Raw genomic sequence first — 21,562 nt, 5'->3', positions numbered from 1 at the left:
TATGATTTTTTTTTTTTTTTAAAGATTTTATTTATTTATTTGACAGACAGAGATTACAAGTAGGCAGAGAAGCAGGCAGAGAGAGAGGAGGAAGCAGGCTCCCTGACGAGCAGGGAGCCTGATGCGGGGCTTGATCCCAGAACCCTGGGATCATGACCTGAGCCAAAGGCAGAGGCTTTAACCCACTGAGCCACCCAGGTGCCCCAGAATGTATGATATTCTAACAAAGTAGCCAAAGCCACACAAAATCCTTGTTACAAATTTTGGTTTTGGTTTTTCCGGTTTAGAAGACCTCAAAACTCTAAATATTCCACCCTTATACCTTACTTAGGATGCTGCTGACCTACTGTCAGGATATACAGCTTTTGGTTGCTTTCCCAAGAGGAGTTAGGAGTTTGTGCTGAGTTGATCAGTCTCAAAGTAAAGTTGTCTTCCAACCATTGGCAATCCTTGGTGACAGAGCTGCCCAGAAACAGGGCTGCAGTTGGGGACATGGATAATTTTTTATTTTTGTTTTTTGTCCCATGATCAATTTAACCAGTGGGCTAATCATAGCAGAAGTTTATTAAACATCTCCATATCCTACTTAATAGGGATCACAACTCTGTTTTTATTTTTTTTTAAAGATTTGTTTATTTGAGAGAGAAAGAGCATGGGGGGGGGGGTGGAGCAGAGGGAGAAACAGGCACCCCACTGAGCAGAAAGCCCAATGTGGGGCTAGATCCTCGGACCAGGAGATCATGACCTGAGCTGAAAGGCAGACACTTAATCAACTGAGCCCCTCAGGTGCCCCATGACTCAGTTTTTATACTTTCATCCCAAATCTACCCTCCCAATGTTTTAAAGAATTAATGGTATCAGATTATGATGCTTATAATCCTCCTAAATCATTGGACATATTTGTTGATGATTATACTAACCCATGAAATTCAAGAAGAACTGGTTTGTGGAGAAAAAGAACTTCATAAGATACAGTTTAAAAAGTATAGGAAAGCAGTCCTCTGGATTCTTAGAAACTTAAAAGTAGTAGTATCTCCAAGAAAATATATGTAAGAGTAGCTTTACACTTTAAGGGTCACCTTCTGAATGTGTTTATTCAAGTTCAGAACACTCTAAGAAGTTCTAGAAAATTTCTCCTAAGACAGAAGTGTGATCTACTAAGGAACTGTTATAAAATATCTTGACTGACACAAACTACGTTCTAAATCAAAAATAAACACAGATATGAAACATTAATAAATAAGGTTGTAAGATCTGGTAAATTCTGAAAAGCCACATATATTGCTTCAGAGATTACTTCCTACTCCATCCCTTTAAACCTGTGTCACCCTACAATACTGTACTCAAAATATATATAACCCTTATTTGCAAAAAGAGTGGATTGCTGGAGCACAGAAAAGTTATTAATTTTTGTTGTTGTTGTTGTCGTTTCTTTTTCTTTTGTATGTACTAGTTATTACAAGTAGCAGTTGGGGCTGCTGCGTTTTGCCACACAGGAAGTGAGCCAAAACCAAGGGGTGTCTTTCACACACTTCAATGGGGTGGTGCCTCACTAGGGCTCTACAAAGCTTCACTGCAGACAGTTATACTTGAAAGAAATGGGTAACATATCCTTCAAACCCAACTTAGGATATTATCACTGTTTTTGATAAACAAATAGCCTTTTGATGTAGAAGTAAAAGTGATGGTATTTAACATCTGAGTGGGATCATAAGCACTTACTTTATCAAATAGAGTTGCAAATGGAAAGAAAACAATGGCAAACTTAGTACTCAAAAATTAAAAGTGAAGTCAGTGGCATTCTAATGGAGGGAAAGAAAATTTTTCTCAGTAGATGGTCATCTGGGTACCATATGGGAAAAAAATAAACCCTGACCTCCCCTACCTCAAACTTTATTCAAAAATAAATTCTGAATAGATCTTAGTTTTAAATATGAAAGATAAAATAACACTTCTATGTATTTTTTAAAGATTTTATTTTTAAGTAATCTCTACACCCAACATGGAGTTCAAACTCAAACCCTGAGACCAAGAGTCCATGCTTCACTTACTGAGCCAGGTGTCTCAGTGTTTTTAAAAGAAGACATAAAATGTCTTCATGACCTTGGAGGAGGCAGAAATTTCTTAAACAGGATGCAAAGAGCACTACCCATAAGAGAAAAAAAATGAAAAAATTTGGACTTGACTAAAATCAAGAACATTTGTTCATTAAAGATACGCTAAAAGTGTTAAAAGGCAACTAATAGGAGAAAATACTTACAGTACATATATCTGGCAAAAGACCCACATCTAGAATATGTAAAAACTTTACCTATAGATCAATTTTTAAAAGGCAGACTTGGATAAGGCAAAAGAAGCTGCAAGAAAGAAAGACTATCCAAATGGCCAATATACATATGAGAAGGGGCTCTTGGCTTCATTAGGCATCAAGGAAATGCAATGCCACTACAAATCCAAAAGAATGGTTAAAATGAAAAAGCCAGAAAAAAAGTATAAGGGTTGGCAAAGATCTGAGGCAACTAGAACTCTCATGCTGCTGGTGGATGAAGGAAAGTTTGACATTCACTACCAAAGGTGAACACTGGAATACTCAATGACCCAGCAAGTTTACTGCCAGGAATATACCTAAGAGAAATATGTAGAAATCCTATAATGTAACAGATGCCTATCAAACAATGAGACTAGTTATAAATCCATATACAAAAATAACTCATTATAGTAAACACACTGTGTTTATGTGTAAATGTATATTTCATTTCCAATAACTTTTAAAAGCTAAAATTGAAATACATAGTTGATCCAATACCCTTTTCCTCCTTTGAGACAAAGTAAGCTTAAAACAAACCAACCCTATACTTAAACACAGATCAGGCAATAAATATCATCCAACTGGTTTAAAGTATGCCCCAGACAAAAGCATTCTGTGTCAGTGAAACAATTTTCTATTCCAGTGTAATTAACACTCAAATTAAAGAAAGAAAACTAATGAGGATATCTAAATTTTAAAATGAAAGTATAAGATATAGTAATGAAAGATTACAAGATACTGTCCCTATGTTATGACTAAAACTATAGAAGCATTATAAGTCCACAAAAATGTGTACTTAATGGATTTACATAGCCTTACATGGCTAAGCAGCTCTATTCTAGTTCAGACTTCTATAACCAAATAGACACAAAGGAAAGTACTAAGAGGTCTGAAACTGAATTTTAAATTGGCACAGATGGTACATTTATAACACCCCCACAATATGCTGAGTGTTCTCCATAAAACCAACCTAGACACAAGTCCCTGCCTCTAGGGAACTTAAAATCTAAAAGTAGATGAGGCAGCCTAATTCAAAGAAAGTAAACAAATAAAAGGAAACAAAGAAGGGAATGTAGAAGAGAAGCCCAAATTAATCTCTCAGCTCCCAGAAGGGTAACAGTCCAATCTGAACAGTAGAGAATGAACAGTCAGAGCTGCCTTCTTTACCATGAAAGCTAATATGACACTATGCACTAAATATTCTCTAAAAAATTATGCCGATCAGACTGAAAAAGCATTGTTGTTCTCTAGCTTCAACATTCAGAAGGTCTAAATCTCTGTAATAGATAGAATATATATCCCACTGGATGTGTGTAAAGGACATTAAATAGCCTGTGCACAGGGACTAATATACAATCAAAAATCTAAATTACTGAATCCAGAACATATGAAAGCATTTCAAAAATCCTGGCTCAAAAGGCTATTAACTCATGTGACACAACCATCTTTACCTAAAAACTCCTAAAACAAGACAGTGATTCTTACCGGATTGCATTTCTGATGTTGTCTCTAAAGGGATATATGAGCTATATTTGGTTTGTCTGTAAATAAATATTTCATGGACTTACAGTTCAGACTCTGATCTCCTTATCCAGTTGACTAGAGCTATTTCAACAAAGAGATATCAAACAATTGTCAGAAAGGTCTCCAAATACAGAACCTCTTTAAGCTCTTGAATTAAAAAACAGCTTTATTTTTAACCATGTAGATTCTTCCTAGAACACTTCAAAATGCTAATGATATCCAATTAATTAAGTTATAAGAACCAAACGCACTTCGACAAACTGGCCCTAGCTGCTTCACTCTTTGGATCTGATATCTCTGGTAAAGGCTATTAAAATAATAATAATAATAATGCCAAATTCTACACAAAAGGAAGAAGATGAATAAAGCAATGACACTACTGATTTTGCTGCATTCAAGTAGTATTTAATGCATCAGAGCTATAGACATCACAATTTAGAATAAACATTTGAGGTAAAGATTAGGTGCATTATCTACCAAATGCCTCAGATCTGCAACTACTTTTCCCCAGTGGTTTCAACAGCAGCCATAATGACTTTCAATTTCCCAAAATACTATCGTCCTCTAGTTTAAAACATGGCTTCCTCTTAAAGAGAAGACTCCCAGCCACTTCCTTTATATATATTTCCATCATAGTAAGTACATAAATAAAAATGTATCTTTGACAAATCCAAGGCATCCAGTAAATCCAGTAAAAATTGTATTTCAATCTACTTTATGAAGTGTTATGATAAAAATATACTTTTTCCAGTAATTCAAACTCTAAACCAATGTTCTCTGTACTGGTCATAACTTTAAAGTCCCCAAATGCTATCTTGTCCATAGTTTTCTTTTAGATAGAAAACTCCTAAGCACCTCCCCCCCCCCCCCCCCCCATTCAGCACCCCCCCCAACACACACTGACTTGCTTTATCTCATCTTAAACATTTCCGTAAGATTTTCCTTGAACCCTTCAAAGGGTTCCTGCTATATTCTCATAGTACCCTATACTCCCCTTCTAAGGACATTCAACAGATTTGAATTACAAATGGTAAACAATCTTATATTCTATGAGGGCAAGAATGCACACCTAAGAATATGATTAAGAATGTTACTTCCTTACTCAAAAAACTTCAATGGCTTCCCCAAACTTCTGCATTAAGGACATATTTCTCAGTATGGGTCTTCAAGACCCTCCACAGTATGAACTTTAACGTCTACTATTCCCCCAAATGCTTCACAAAAGCAGAATTATCTGTTCCTTCCAGAACAGGATAAGTACTTTCTGGTGCCTTCATTTCTGTAGCTTCCTTTATGAACCCTGTCTTTGAAAATGCTACCCATTCTTCCAAACTTACATCCAATTCCATCTCCTCCATAGAATTTTTCCTGATCTCCCCTAAATAAATTTTGCCTCTCCTACTTTGACTCTCTTTTCAGTTATGTTATATTTTCCTTATGGTACTTTCCTAAGTCTACCTAATCTTTAATGGCACTTTTCTTACTCTTAATAGTTTTAAATTTCCTAGATAATGCTGGGTATATGTCACTTTTCCATATTTCTCCTTATTTCACTTTGTATATGCCTTACATACAGAAGGTGCTCCATAAATGCATTCACTAGAATCCAAAAAATCTACTACATATAAGGTAGCAATATGGCAATTTTCTAAATATGTGGCTAAAACAATCTTTAAAGTATAAAGAAGCCTGTGAAACAGATGGAAGCTAAATGGAATTAGAAAAGCTTATAATGATACTGATACAAAAACAGAAATGTATCTTATTTGTATCACAAATAACTGCTTTTTAATCAAAGAATAAGACATATTAAAAGACTCATTTATCTTACACATTAAGATGCCAACATTTATTTCAATTCTGACATCTCAAAGTAAATAGAATTTTAATTCAAGTTTCATACAGCAGCAGAGTACCGTGCCATGCTTAATATTTGTTTTTGTGACCATTTCTACTGTTAGTTGAACAAAACAAACAGCAAATAACATTCTTTAGGTGTGCCTAAAGTTATAAATCAGAAAGGACCATAGAAATTATCTAGTTCAATGCATAACATTTCTAGATAAAGAAAATAAAGACTATGAGATTTCTTGGCCAAAGCTATAACAAGGGGTCTGACCATCTGACTTCCACTCCAGCACTCTCCCCACTCAAAACAATATTCACCTCAAGGCTGTAGTAACTACAGCCCATTATTCTCAATCAACATTGGAGCCAACAATGCTCCAGTACTTGAATTAAGTCCATTTGCACAGTTTTAGCCATGTTCGAGAGAAACAAAAGTGTGACGAGTGAGGGAATGAAAAGGGTTCTTTTTATCTTTTCCCAGGGGCTTATATTTTATAAAAGGTTAGAAATAAATACCACTCCATAAGCTTTGAGGAGGAGTGTGTGTGTTCAAAGATACTGAGAAGCAAGAAAAACATGATAAGAAGTTACATACAACTTTTCAAAATACATAATAGAATTTGATACATAACAGAACATACAACACAGAGCATTTTCAATGCTACATTATGAAAAGTTACTTCATAATGTTTTTTTACTTCAGAGTAAGTACATCATAAAGTACATTACTTGTACGTAAGGTACACGTAATCATAAAGTACATTTAATTCAGTCATCAAGAAAGATGATGCTTCAGGAAAAATAAAGACAAAATGAAATGATAAAAGCTAGCAGCCAATTTCTTAAAACCTACTTAAATACCTTTCAATATTTACCAAATATTTGTTATTAAACATCACTTCTTATACTTCTATCCCAAATGACTGGTATATAGCAGGTACTTAATAAGTATCTGCATAATAAATCAAAAATCTTTGTATCACCCAGCACTATTCTTCAATATTGTGGTTGTACATCAGTGACGATAAAATGCTACAACTTTTAGTAAAAAACAATGAGCACTGAAGTTTATATCAAAAAGATTTCTAAGACTACAACATTTGACATTGTGTATGTGTGTATATGTGTATGTGTTTTTGTGTATATATACTCATCTGCTTTCTCTATACATACATACACATATGTGTATACATATAAATGTGTGGCATGTATTTTTGATAATATTGATTTTATCTAAGGAGCTCATGCTATGATTTCCAAACTTTCCTTACAGCAACTCATAACAAGAAAAACATGATACATACATCACAACCTAGTACACGTATACACAAGCACAGGGACACAAATATATAATTAAAAGTTTCATGAAACAATTATCACCCTACTACACCTAAAGCATTAATATTTTGTATTACATTTTTTTTTAATGCTGTTTGTGACCCACTAAACTGGTTTCATCACCCCTGTTCTGGAAATTCATAAAAGTGCAAGAAGACACTGGGAAGGTGTAAGACTTAGTCTGGCATTCATTCCTTAGAAATAACCTAGGCTTTATGAACATCAACCAGAAACTGGCATAACTTAAGGCTAGAAATTATTAAACATCTTCATTCAAAAGTTATGTTGAGCACTAGAATGGCATCATTATTATGTAAGTAAAAAATACAGACCACATTTTGGGCCATAAAACAAGTCCCAAAAACTTAAAAGGAGTCAAATAACAAGTTCTTTGTTCACAATGGAATTAACTTAGAAATCAATAATAAAAAGTTATCTGTAAATCACAAATATTGGGAGAATAAATAAAACTTGCTAAATAATTCAAGGGTTGAAGAATCAAAAGGGAAATTAGGAAATATTTTTAACTCACTGAAAATACAACAAATCAAAATTTGGGGTAAGCATAAACACAAGCCAGAGTTTTACTGGTTTACAGAAGAACATTGAGCTCAGGCCATCAGGTCTCTTTGGTTCCCTCTAAGGAAATCCAAATTCTGCTCACATAAGGAGGGTAGTCACCTGGACTGAGAATCAACAGATTTGCACTACTAAGGAAGTCTGAGGTAAACAAAGCAATATCCTAACCTCATCTCTGCTGGAAAGGTTTTCATAAATCTGAAAGGATTTTCAATGTGGTATCACTGAAGGAGAAGAGCCACCAAAAAAAAAAAAAACCAGAATAATATGAATAGAGAGAAGTGGAGGAAACATCCAGAAAGAGGATGGGTAGCACTAAACTGTAAACTTCAGGATGGTAGTTTCCTCCCCAAACTAAGGACAACTCTTGGAACATACTGCCTAATGTGGTAATTGAACCTTCACAGATTCATCCCAGAACCAATTAAAAGCAGAAAAACCTCAGGCCATCTGACCAAGACAAGCTAGAAACAGAACAAGTTTTGCCTTCAGATAGATGTTCTGAGGTGATCTGAGGATCCTTCCAAATGCCTAAAAATCTGGATTATATACTAGAGCATCATTTAGTCCGGCATTTTAGGGTTAAGAGGAGAGAGGACAAATATCTCAATATCTGTTTTTAATTAACATAGTATCAGTTCCTCTACTGTTAAAAAGAAGTGAAGAAGGGAAGAGAGCCAATACATTACAGACAACCATTAATTCAGCTTAGTGGAGAGTATGAGGCTTATTATTTTTACTAGTGTCACTCATTAAATATGTTTTCGATATGTATTTCAGGGAACTAAAGCAAGTGAGGATGCAATCCCACATCCGGCTAAGCTGGTTTTTATAATATGTGTTTGGCTTCTAAAATAGGCATAAACAGCCTTTATTTAGATCTATGCTATTTACTTCCAACAGAGAAGGAACCTCAGAACTTTTTAATAGGTTATCTTCTTTTTTTACACCTCTGTTGTGATGATGAAGGAAAAATACATGATACCTAGGGCAAAAGAAGATTGAGCTTAATTACAAAGATTTAAAAGAAAAATTCACATGGTGGCTTTTTAGAAAAAGAACACTGTCTTCCTTTCATCTCAAGGCAAACCACTTTATCATGGAGCATAAACACTGTGCTCTTCTTTTAAACATTTTTTGTGGAACTTACATCCTTTTTTACTGAAAGAATCTGGAATCTTAGATTGAATCTTGTAATCTGCAAGTATTCCTAACGTATTTGTGCAATCTGAACAGTCGACTGCTATTCACAGCCACTTGAGGAACTAAGTCGCTGTATCAGTTCATAAATAGTTTTCTCAAGTGAAATGATACTTTCGACAGAACATTTATAAACTACAATTTTTCTAAATTCTTTTGGAGAAGAAAAATTTTAAGTGATGGAACAAAAATAAACAAAGTTATATTATTCATTTACCATGTTTACTGATCCAGTGTACATTACTTCAGAGCGGAGATTTATAATGCACAATCAACACACAGAGTGATGCATGATTAAATATGCCAAAGTCTTAATGATAATACCACTTTACATGTGGATAGAACAGTCCAGTTTGCAAAGCACTTGCATCCATACACTCATTTAACTCTATGTGTCTATCAATTTAAATATAATAGATATGAGTCCATTTGGTTAAGAAAATCCATGTACTAAAATGGTTAAGAGCATGGAATCAGAAGACCTCTGTCTGGTTTCAAATCCTAGCACTACCACTTATTAGATACGAGATTCAGGTATATTACTCAACATTTCTGTGACTCAGTTTCATCATCTGTAAGATAGGGATAACAATCATATCTACTTCTTGGGCCCACTAAAGACTGAATCAATCAATATATGTCAAACACTCAGAACTGAATCTATCACAGAGTAACCTTTATATATTATGTATGCTGGTTGTACTTAATACTGTATCATTGTATGGATAGGGAAATAAGCTAATAAGTAATAGGGCCAGAAATAAAAACCAAATCTTCCTCTATTTGATGCTCTATTCACAGAGGGCTGGGATTTTTTTTAAGTATCCTAAAGGTTTTCTAAACTGATATAAAGTGTTTAATGTGGAATTGTACAAATCAAAAAACTCAGCAGCTCAAAACATTTATAAAGTTGTACTATAATCTATTTATATATACATTTTAAGTTAAAGGGCTTATTAAAAAAGAAAATATTCCATTTTGAGGACAGAACTGTACACTAAGGAGTAGTTACCTGTGTTGCTATATTTGTAAAACAAAACTCTTTTCCTTCATTTTTCCAAAGACCAAAAAGGCAATAAAGCCTATGTTACTTTGATGATCATTACTTCAATTTATCACATTTAAAAAGTCTAGAAGGAAACATACTAAGATGACAATAATGACTATATTAGGATCTCCTTTTTTTTTTCTTGGTTTTCAAAACATTCAGTATTATGATATAACATTCATAATCTTAAAAGTGATTTCCAAAAAAGGTTTATCAAGGATTAAAAGTAGCATTGACAAAAGAAACACTTAGAAATAATTCTAGAAAATAATAGATGCCCAGCTGAAAAACCATCCTCTTTTTTCAAACATATTTTAGGTGTCTTTCCTCAGATTTTATTCTAAATTTTTCCCTTTAGTGATTTAGGTGACTGATAACATCTTCCACTATATCTAAAAATAGGGCATGGGTGTGTAAATTTATGAGCTGAAATGCAAAACTGGCACTGGATGTCTAAATAAGAGTATGAAATCATTCAGCATACTCTAATATAAAAATATATTTTAAGCATTGATATCTACATGCTTTGCATATACATACAATTTTAATTCAACCATCTTTAATCTTTTCATATGAAGTGAAAAAATGTGAAGTCATGAACTTTTTTTAACATTCTCAAATATGCCAAGTCACTTCTTCAGAGATTAACTTGGACAAAGCACTCCTTCACTCCTGGTCTCAGGTTCCTTCTTTGAATAATAATAGACCAGAACATCAGTGGTTCTCAACCTTCTTTCCACCCCAGCCCATCTGGGGGATTCCATATCTTTCCATTTGCAGCAGTGGGGACAGTCTGAAAATGTCCCACAAAAACTTCTGATACACTACCCTCGATCCTGGCTCTAGCCTCTGCCCTCCACTCAACTCCAAACTGAAGTTTTCAGAGGTTCTGCACAGCTTTAAGGTCTGCCACTTTGGGTACAGAAAAAGTGTACCCAATGACCTGGAAGGTATCTGACCGTGTTACCTCAATACAGCTAAAAAGAAAGGCCGAGAGTTAATATGTATCTTCTTTTGTTAGAACATGCAAGATTCAAGTAAGGATTTATATAAGGATGATATCAAAGATGGCTCTGTAACTGTTCATAAGGTAAACAGCACACACACTTTACTTGGACTGGCTTCTAATCAAGGAGGTGTAAACAGTAAGAAAAGTGTAGAATCAAACAAAATAACAGCCCTTAAAGTACGAGGGAATGATATGAACATGTGATTATTGGAAAGGAGATTTGTGCAAGCCAACTTTCCTGATAACAGGAAAGGAAAGCCAAAGACTGGCACAGAGATGGGATGTTATGTGACCACCCCCCCCAATTTATTCTCAAAATATCAATTTGTTACAGGCCTATCATCAATTCTATGTGATTTTTTTTTAACCAAACAACTCAGTTATAAACAAATAGTAACTAATAGCTAAAAAAAATATGATTTGGGTGTATTCCATATTATAAATATTCAGCATGGTGACTGACAATTGCCCAGTAAAGTATTTACAAATAATGTCCATTTTCTTTGACTGTCTACTTACTGTGGACAAATTCTACATTATTTAAAATCTATTGTATATGCAAAGTCTTGTGAAGAATTCTCACAAGTAGGAAATAAGGAAATGGAATTTAAAACTTCCTTGGAACAGATGTATTGTTTCATTCAAATGTAAGCCAATATTACATATTATTAATAAGCATACCAGTCATGACAAAGACGCTGGTTAGGGCTTCGAAATTAGGGTAATTTTGAATGTGTAACTGCATTACCTTCAGGTCAGAAAACATGAATCAATAAATGCAGTTACCTTTCTGTTTTATAGAGAAGACCCTCAAATGGCACACACACAAAAACGGTATCCTACACATTCAGCATCTGAACAACAAAAAAGGCTGGACCTGAAAGTTGCTGTCCTCTGTACCAGAAGATGCCACCAGTTGTGACTGAGAATACAATGTATATATCTCCATCACTTCATGTCTTAAAAAGTTAATAAAATTTTTCTGTAGCATTGATTTCTTCTAAAATTATTTACACGGCATGCTGTTGGCTTAACTTACTGAAACACTCCCCATTTAAAAATAAATTCTCCACGTTCTCCATATACTATAAAACCTTCTTAAAACCTGTGTCAGTGAACAGACCCATAACCCAATAAGAAATAAAAGTGAACAGAAAAAAAAAAAAGGCCCAACCCCAATTTTGTAAGATATTCACATCTGAAACAGTAGCAATAAATACAGTATTATGCAAGAGAAGGCAATTCCTTACAGAGTTGGGATGGATAAATATTTGTTGAATGAATATATACATTTCTTTTTCATTCTATACTCATGTGTCAAAGCATCAAACAACTTATATTGTGGCAGTTTTTGTTGTGTCTCGAACTTTACATGTAAGTTTATCATGGTGGGAGGGGGGAACCTGTTTGGCTTGACTCACGATGAATCACAGCCAGGAGGTCATCTTGTTGTGTATCAGCAACTATGTTTTCACTACAGCTATGTGACCTGAAGTGGCAGCAGAAGAGGTACCAAAATAGAAGAGGCAAGAGGCTTCTCCTGGCGTCTGGGCCCCAAATGGGCTTTTCCAGCCCGTTCAGGGATCTGAGCAGGAGCCAACCGCAGAGGAGAAACGGAACAAACCCACAGCATCGAGGAGACAGCCTGCAGGCCCACCACACCTTCCTTGCCCTCGCAGGGAGCCCGGGAAAGCAAGAACAGAAAAGAACGGGTGTGGAGAAAACAGCATGACAGGGACCAAAACTAGACCGGTGTAAGGCAAAATCCAGCGGTGACCTTAAAGCACAGATTTTGCGAAGGTCTGGAGCCACAGAAGGATCTCCACCCAGGGACTCCCGGTGCAGCTCCGGCGCTAGCGCGCAGCGGGGCCCCGGTTTCCAAGCTATCCGGGACTTGTCCCTGCTCCCACCTCACCTGTCCAGTGCCCGCTGGCCCCACCGGCATCTCTGGCCCCCTGATCCACCCGCACCCTCCCATCCCGTGCCCTCCCGGCGCGTCTTTCGGGACCATCGCCGGGGTCAGTGTGGGCAGGGAGCCGAAGCGCGCCCCGTCGCCCCAGGCCTGGCCCGGGCACTCACTTTCTGAATCCTCTTCAGCGCCATGGGTCAGGGAGGGCGGCGGGGACACCGGCCGGCTGGCGGCAGCTACGGGGCGCGGGGGCGTAGGGTCTCGCGGGCTCGACTCGCTGGCTGCTGTGCTGGTTCAGCCCGGGTTCCCCGGCTTGCTGCTCGCTGCTCGCTGGCTCGCTCCGGGCGCCAGTGCCTGCTCAGTGTGCGCCCGAGCGCGAGTGTGCGCGAGTGTGCGGGCGGGGACGCCGGCAAGACTCTTTTGTTTCCGCTTTTGCTTCTGGGAAGGAGTCTGCGCCCTCCCCGCCCGCGCCCCGCCCCGCCTGGCACACTGGGAAGTGTAGTTCCAGCCCTGTCCTCTGCTGTCTTCCCTGGACAACGTCGGGTTACTCAGTGCTGACTTCTACCCAAGCCTGGACTTAGAACTGCGCAGTCTTGAGTTGGTCTCTGCAGTTTGATTTTGATCAATTTATGAACCTAAAGTTCCCAATCTGTAAAATAGGAATAACAAATTAGCTCGTAAAGCACTTACAGGAATTTCCAATACAGAGATCTGCTATTTTTACTTTTGTAGAGTGATCTCTCTTCTCAAACATACATAAATTGCCCAAATTTCTCACACATGCACAAACGTAACCGTAATGACTCCTTACTTACCTCCTTAACTCCTATTTCAAAAAGCACCTCTATCCATGGCTACTCTCCCATGTCTCCTTCTCCTTGGAACTCCAAATTCTGAGATTCACCATCATTATTGGCTCTTCTCTTCCTTCCACAGTACCTACAATCTACTCCCCACAATTCTCATGAATTTAAAATCTACTCCCCTCAATTCTTGTGAATTTGTGTGTTCGTTAAAATTTGGCTTCTACTTTCAGAACAAACAAAATCGATTTTCACCAAGGTCAGGCTTGAGCTTCTAATTACCAAATCCAATTCACTCCTCATTCTTCCTAATGTTTTTGAATCATTTGATGACTGGCCATCCTTTTGCTTTTCAAAGCACTCAGGGACACTATCTTCCATGGTAACTTTCCTGGTAGCTGGGTCTTAAACTTCTCTGACTTTTCTTTTTCTGTCACTAGCTCCTCTTCTCAAGAGATAGAGTGCCCCAGAATTCCAAGCCTTGATCTCATCATCGATTTCTTCCTAGAAGATAAACCTCTTGGCTTCCCAAAACTGGGAGACTTCCCAGGGCGATTGGAGGAGCATGTGCTTTGTAGACTGATCTGTCTGACCACTTCCTACTGTTTGACCACGGCTAAGACACTTTAAACTAAGCCTCAGTTCCTTCACCTGTCAATAGAGATAATAATTCCTGGATATATCAAAATTAATTGGTATTAAAATATATAGTGCCAAACACAGTACCTAACATGTCAGAAGTTTTCTATAAAAATTACTTCCCTTTGGAAAAACAAATATTGTTTAAATGCCTATACTACCCAAAGCAATCTATACATTTAATTCAATCCCTATCAAAATACCACCAGCATTTTTCAGAAAACTAGGACAATCCTAAGATTTGTATGGAACCACAAAAGACCCCGAATAAACAAAGCGATGATGAAGCAGCAAAGTTGGAGGCATCAATTCCACCTTCAAGTTGTATTACAAAGCTGTGGTAGTCAAAACAGTATGGTACTGGGGCTCCTGGGTTACTCAGTGGTTAAGTGTCTGACTTCAGCTCTGATCATGATCTCAGGGTCCTGGGATTGAGCTCCGCATTGGGCTCCCTGCTCAGTGGGAAGCATGCTTCTCCCTCTCCCACTCCCCCTGCTTGTGTTCCCTCTCTCACTGTCTGTCTCTTTCTGTCAAATAAATAAATACAATCTTTAAAAAAAAAAAAGCACTATGGTACTGGCACAAAAACACAGACACATAGATCAATAGAACAGAATAGATAATTAGAAATAAATCCACAATTTTATGGTCAATTAATCTTCAACAAAGCAGGAAAGAATATCCAATGGAAAAAAGACAGTTTTTTTAGCAAATGGTGCTGGGAAAACTGGACAGCCACATGCAAAAGAATGAAACTGGACCACTTCTCTACATCATACACAAAAATAAATTCAACATGAATTAAATTCAAAACGGATTAAACCTAAATGTGAGAGAGGAAACCATCAATATCCTAGAGGAGAACACAGGCGGCAACTACTTTGACATCAGTTGCAGCAACTCTTTATTAGATATGTCTCCAGAAAGGGAAACAAAAGCAAAAATAAACTACTGAGACTATATCTAAGTATAAAGCTTCTGCATAGTGAAGAAAACAGTAAACAAAACTAAAGGTCAACCTACTGAATGGGAGAAGATATTTGCAAATGACATACCCAATAAAGGGTTAGTATCTAAGATATATAAAGAACTTATAAAACTCAACACCCCAAAAATAAATAATCCAGTTAAGAAATGAGCAGAAGACATAAACAGACATTTTTCCAAAGAAGACATCCAGAGGGTCAACAAACACATGAAAAGATGCTCATCACTTGGTGGTGTATGTAAATGATGAATCACTAAATTTCATTCGTGAAATCAATATTATGTTATATGTTAAATAACTGGAATTTAAATAAAAATTGGGAAAAAAGGAAAAAAAAGATGCTCATCATCAAGTTATCAGGGAAATGCAAATCAAAACTACAGTTGAGATATCACCTCACACCTGTCAGAATGACTAAAATCAACACTACAAGAAACAACAGATGTTGGTGAGGATGTGGAGAAAAAGGAACCCTCTTACACTATTTTTTTTTAAATAATGGCTTTGTCATTTTGAGTATATGGGAGAGGAAAGTATAGTTAAATATACATCATACCAGTGATGTTGGCAATGTTGAGTTAACCCTAAGGTTGATAGCTGTAAAAACTAGTTTGTACATGACAAGACAATGAGAGGAAAAAAATCCCTTTTGAAACAAAATTTTTAAAAAAGTGTTCATAGTGGTTTACAACAGTATGTATTTTATGACAGTGACATGTACAGATTGAGCACCCTAGGGCTCTCGTTATATCCTAAAGAAAACAAGCATTTACGTCATCCATGGGTTGAACTGAATTTTAAAAAGATCAATTGTATACTTATCCCTTATACAGGATAAACTGTTCTGAGGTGTACAGCTTTATCACCATCATTAAAGTTGCTTGTAAAGGACTACAGAATTTAAAAAAAAAAAACATTTTTATTTCTTGGGAGTGGAGAGTCTTTAATTTACTGTTATAACCAACAAATGCCATTCATTAATTCAAAAAATGGAAGAGGGACCTCACAAATACACTATTTGAGCAAGCTGACCAATACACATTACAGTTTTCAAAATGAAGGTCATATACTCTATGTTACAAGTCCCAACTAGACAGTGTCAAAATGACAACTATTTCTTCGCTTGCTTTGTGATCATACCCCTTGGAGGTATTACAGGTCTCATGGCATTCAGCTTCTTTTTCTTTGCAGGCTTTAAAATCTGAAAAGAACACATTAGAGTTTTGTCCACACTCATCATGGCACCTGCATTGTCAAACTCTCCACAATGATTGGGTGCAGATAACAGAGTGACCAAGTGCCTCTTTGCCAAAAATTCATATTCATCTTCAACCACCTGGTAGGCTCCAAATCATGCTTATGGAAAAATTTTGCAACCACTTCTGCACCAAATGTGAAGGATACTCCTCTGTCATTTTCACCCCAGCCTAAGACATCTTTATCAGGGTCAGACCACAAAAGATCACAAAAAAGACCTTGATCCGATACATTAGTTGATTGTGTAATTCCCTGAATCTGCTCCATAGATTGAAGATCTGGTGATAAACCTCCATGAGAGCAGAATATCTTCTTATCCATGATGGCTGCTATCAGTAAACAGTTAAAGCAGTCTGTGAAAGTTTCCCATAGTTTAATGTTATATCTTCTTTTACATTCATCATAATCCATAAATTCTATTGATGCTGGCACATTCATGGTTTCCTCTGAGAAGAAAAAAATAATTCTCAGGATATTTGATTTCATAAGCCTGTAAGAGACAGTCTCCAAGGACTGCTTTTCCCTTCTCGATGTAGTCCCCAAGAAATAGGTTGTTACTTTCTGGTGGGAAGCCACCATTCTCAAAAAGTTGAAGTAAATCATAGTATTGCCCATGGATATCACCACATATTTTGTATTGTACTTCAAGTTCTAGTAGGATGCGCTGACTGAGAAAGATCTCTTGGGACTTTAGCACAGTCCTCAGGTTTCATTCTCCTGTAGCTGGACATTCTTACCAGGCTTGGACCCTCTCCCTTCCAGCAATCCTTGGATGATGCTGTCCATGTTGAGTTTATCTATATCTGCTACTGTCTTCCCACTCTCAGTGGACCCTCCCTCAGCAGCACCACTACTTGCTCCAGCTGGGACTCCCACCAACTACTCCCACAATAGGAGCACAGAGGCAGTGGCAGCAGCAGTGGCAGAAGCCACAGTGACGGCGCGGCGGGGGGGGGGGGGTGTGTGTGGGGAGTTGGCTAACCCCCTTGCTCCCTGCTTCCTTCTTCTTTCCCTACTGGAACCATGAGAAGCACCCTCTTGCACTATTGATGGACATGCAAACTGGTACAGCCACTGTGGGAAACAGTATGGAGGTCCACCAAAAAAAGAACTCAAAAAAATAGAACTACCTTATTGCCCAGCAATCGCATTACTGAGTATTTATCCAAAGAATACAAAAACACTAATTCAAAGGGATACATGTGTCCATTGACTGATGAGTAGATAAAAAAAAGAGGTGGTATATATATACAGTGGAATATTATTCTGCTATAAAGGAATGAATTTTGCCATTTGCAATGACATGGATGGAGCTAGAGTGTATATGCTAAGGGAAATAAGTCAGCCAGAGAGAAACAAATTCCACATGGTTTCACTCATGTGGAATTTAAGAAAAAAACAAACAAAAGGAAAAAATGAGAGAGAGAAAATCAAAAAACAGACTCTTAATTATAGAGAACAAACTAATGGTTACCAGAGGGGAGGTGGGTAGGGGGAAGGGTTAAATAGGAGGTGGGGATTGTGTTGATGAACACGGGGTGATGTATGGACATACTAAATCACTATATTGTATAACCAAAACTAAGATAACACTGTATATTAACTAACTGGAATTAAAATAAGTTAAGATAGAAAAGAAAATTACTTCCTTGTTTTTATCTGTATGATAATGATCTCTTTCCAGCCCCCACTGTCAGTCCAGTTTCAGCCTTATATTTCCAAAAGCATATTGAATATGTCCACCTTTCTTCCCTGTGACCAGGGATCAGAGTCTGTTTACTACAAGGTCAGGGTGGAGGAAACCTTTTCTGGAAGCCCAAAACAATAGCTACTATAGCATTCTAAAGGCTTACAAAGAGTAAGGAACAAAAATCCACTCATTTAACTTAAAAGAAAATGCCCAAAGGAATAGGATAGTGGAAGAATGATAGAAATAATTTATGGGATGTGAACATTAAATTGGAAGTCCCCCAACCATCCTCCACAGGCAAAAACCCTAAGACAGTTCTGGAGCCCGATTACTCTTACTTTCCCTTCCCTGAGGTTTCCCTTCTCTCGCCCGTTGGCCCATGCCATGTGCATTTTTCCAGCTCCTTCTTTGCTTCTCTCATACGTGGCTTGAGCTCGCACTTTTTTTGAAACTCACTTTTGACACTCTTCCAGCAACTGTTGTGCTGCTAAATGTTCACGTACTTTTGGTTCTCCCTATTTCATCTCCCTAAGGAAGACTCTCATTGACGTAAATCATCTTTTTACTCTAGGCTATAAATTGTCAGCTGGTGAACAAAGTATAGGTTGACTAACAATGAGCTATGGAAAGTTTGAAGTATTTTTGGACAAAAAGCATTCTGAAGCACACCAGCAAGATAGATGTATTTGGGCTATTTTGATGCATCATTTTTGTGCTCTAGAAAGTGGGACCCAACACCCACATTACTCTTCTTTTTTTATAAGGCAAATATGAGAGTGTCCTTGGAAATAAGGGAGAAACAGTCTGGAATTGGGTACTAGCTGCTTTGGGAAGTTTCTTTCCCAAAATGACAGCATTTGCATACCTATCATCAGCGAAAGTACTCTTGTCACCCTTTCTACTCCTTCCCCAATTTGGAACCACCATTCTGATTTCTGTCACCATAGATTAGTTTTGTCTGTTGTTCAATGTCATGTGCATAGAAAAATACAATAATACTCTTTTGTGTTTGAGTTTTTAAGGCTTAAGTAACATTTTCCAAATTCTCTTATTTTGTTATATACATTCGTAGTTCATTCTTTTTAATTGCTGGACAGTGTTCATGGTATGAATATACTAAATTATTTTTTCTCCTGTCTCAAGTTGATGAACATTTGGGTTGTTTCCAGCTGGGGTTTATTACAAATAAAGCTGTTATGAATATTTTTGTACATCTTGTTTTATAAAGAATTGTTTACATTTCTCTAAGATAAAACCTTAGAATTAGAATTACTGGGTTATGGAATAGTATATGTGTAATATAAGAAACTACCAAAAAGTTTTCCCAAGTGGTTGTATAATTTCCAATTTTCACTTTTGATCTCTCTTTGACATTTCCATGGGTCATTCAGAATTATAGTGTTTAATTTTTAAATATTTAGGGCTTTTCTAGGCATCATATTGTTATTAATTTCTAACTTACTATGTCAGAGAACATACTCTATAAGTTCAGTCATTTGAAATTGATTCTTATTTCATGCACTAAGCATGTGGTTGGTCTTGAAAAAAATTCCATATGCACTTGAAAAAAATGTGACTTTTATAAATATTGGGTATAGATTTCATGAACAATCATTCAGGTCAAATCTTTGTCCTTAGTAATTTTCATCCAGTTGTTCTACCAATTACTCAGAAGAATGATAAAAATCTCCAACTGACTAACTATAGATTTGTCTATTTCTCCCCTCAGTTCTTTCAAATTTTGCTTCATGTATTTTGAAGCTCCAGTGTCAGATTCATGCACATCTATGATTATTATGTCTACTAATAACTGACCATTTTTAACTTTCTAAGTTTTCATTTGGGATTGTATATGCTGTCTTAAAGTCTAATTGTGTGATATTAATACAGTCACACAATCTTTTATTTATTGTTTCTTTATTAAGTTCAATTAGCCAACAAATAGTACATCATCAGTTTTCCACGTAATGCTCAATGATTCATTAGTTGCATCTAACACCCAGTTCTCATCAGGATCACATTCCATCCTTAATGCCCATTACCCAGTTACACCATTACCACAGCCCCTCCCTTCCGCAACTCTCAATTTGCTTCTTGGAGTCCAGAGTCTCTCATGGTTTGTCTCCCTTTCTGATTTCTTTCCATTCAGTTTTCCCTCCCTTCCCCTATGGACCTCTGCACTATTCCTTATATTCCACATAGGAGTGAAACCATATGATAACAGTCTTTCTCTGATTGACTTATTTCACTCAGCATAATACCCTCTGATTCCATCCATGTCAATACAAATGATGGGTGTTCATCCTTTCTCATAGCTGAGTAATATTCCATTGGATATATGTACCTCATCTTCTTTATCCATTCATCTATTGAAGGGCATTTCAGCTCCTTCCACAGTTTGGCTATTGTGGACATTGCTGATATGAACATTGAGGTGCATATGTCCCTTCTCTTCACCACATCTGTATCTTTAGGGTAAATACCTAATAGTGCAACTGCTGGGTCATAGGGTAGCCCTATTTGTAACATCTTGAGGAACCTCCATACTGTTTTCCAGAGTGGCTGGAGCAGCTTACATTCCCATCAACAGTGTAAGAGGGTTCCATTTTCTCCACATCCTTGCCAACATTTGTTGATTTCTGTCTTGTTAATTTTGGCCATTCTAACTGATGTAAGGTGGTATTTCATTGTGGTCTTGATTTGCATCTCCTGATGGCAATATGGATCATTTTTTTATGTGTTTGTTAACCATTTGCATGTCTTCTTTGAAGAAGAGTCTATTCATGTCATCTGCCATTTCTTGACCTGATTATTTTTTTGTGGAGGGTTGAGTTAGAGAAGTTCTTTAGACATCTTGGGTACCAGCCCTTTATCTGTTATATCATTTGCAAATATCTTCTCCCATTTCATAGGTTGCCTTTTAGTTTTGTTGACTGTTTTCCTTCCTGTGCAGAATCTTGTTCTCCTATGAAGTCCCAGTAGATCATTTTTGCTTTTGTTAATCTTGTCTTAGGGATGTGTCTGGGAAGAAGTTACTGTAGCCAAGGTCAAAGAGGTTACTGCTTGTGCTTTCCTCTAGGATTTTGATGGATTCCTGTCTCACATTTAGGTCTATCATCCATTCTGGGCTTATCTTTGTGTATGTTTCATTCTTCTGCATGTGGCTGTCCAATTTTTCCAGCACCATTTATTGAAGAGACTGTCTTTCTTCCACTGGATATTCTTTCCTGCTTTGTCAAATATGAGTTGACCATGGATTTGAGGGTCCATTTCTGGGTTCCCTATTCTGTCCCACTGATTTCTGTGTCTGTTTTTTGTGCCAATACAATGCTATCTTGATGATCACGGCTTTGTAATATACCTTGAAACAATGCATTCTGATGCCCTCAGGTTTTTTTTTTAATTTTTTAAATTTATTTTTA

General features: G+C 36.9%; 2 protein-coding genes across 3 annotated transcripts in view; both read right to left on the bottom strand.

Annotated features, from left to right (window-relative positions):
• LOC111145114 (ubiquitin conjugating enzyme E2 D1) overlaps positions 1-13,033 on the bottom strand; it is a 38,541-nt gene extending 25,508 nt beyond the window's left edge. The window contains exon 1 of one of the 2 annotated variants that reach the window (XM_022499767.1): positions 12,934-13,033. In XM_022499767.1, coding sequence (XP_022355475.1) covers positions 12,934-12,957 — 24 coding nt within the window. In that variant the 5' untranslated portion in view covers positions 12,958-13,033. Of the gene's footprint in view, positions 1-12,769; positions 12,866-12,933 lie in introns of those variants that run through there. The other variant, XM_022499766.1, reaches the window with a different exon arrangement.
• Positions 13,034-16,304: 3,271 nt separating this feature from the next.
• Positions 16,305-18,532, bottom strand: LOC111144767 (serine/threonine-protein phosphatase PP1-gamma catalytic subunit-like). The gene is given in 5 exon segments (XM_022499208.1): positions 16,305-16,540; positions 16,543-16,856; positions 16,858-17,075; positions 17,207-17,329; positions 18,479-18,532. Coding segments are annotated over 5 exon segments (945 nt in total).
• Positions 18,533-21,562: the final 3,030 nt, after the last annotated feature.

Source organism: Enhydra lutris, unplaced genomic scaffold (genome assembly GCF_002288905.1).
Source record: "Enhydra lutris kenyoni isolate GAN:26980312 unplaced genomic scaffold, ASM228890v2 scaffoldscaffold12, whole genome shotgun sequence".
Classification (NCBI taxonomy): domain Eukaryota; kingdom Metazoa; phylum Chordata; class Mammalia; order Carnivora; family Mustelidae; genus Enhydra; species Enhydra lutris.
The sequence above is the reverse complement of the archived record's forward strand: the minus strand, read 5'-3'. Positions and strand labels throughout refer to the sequence as shown.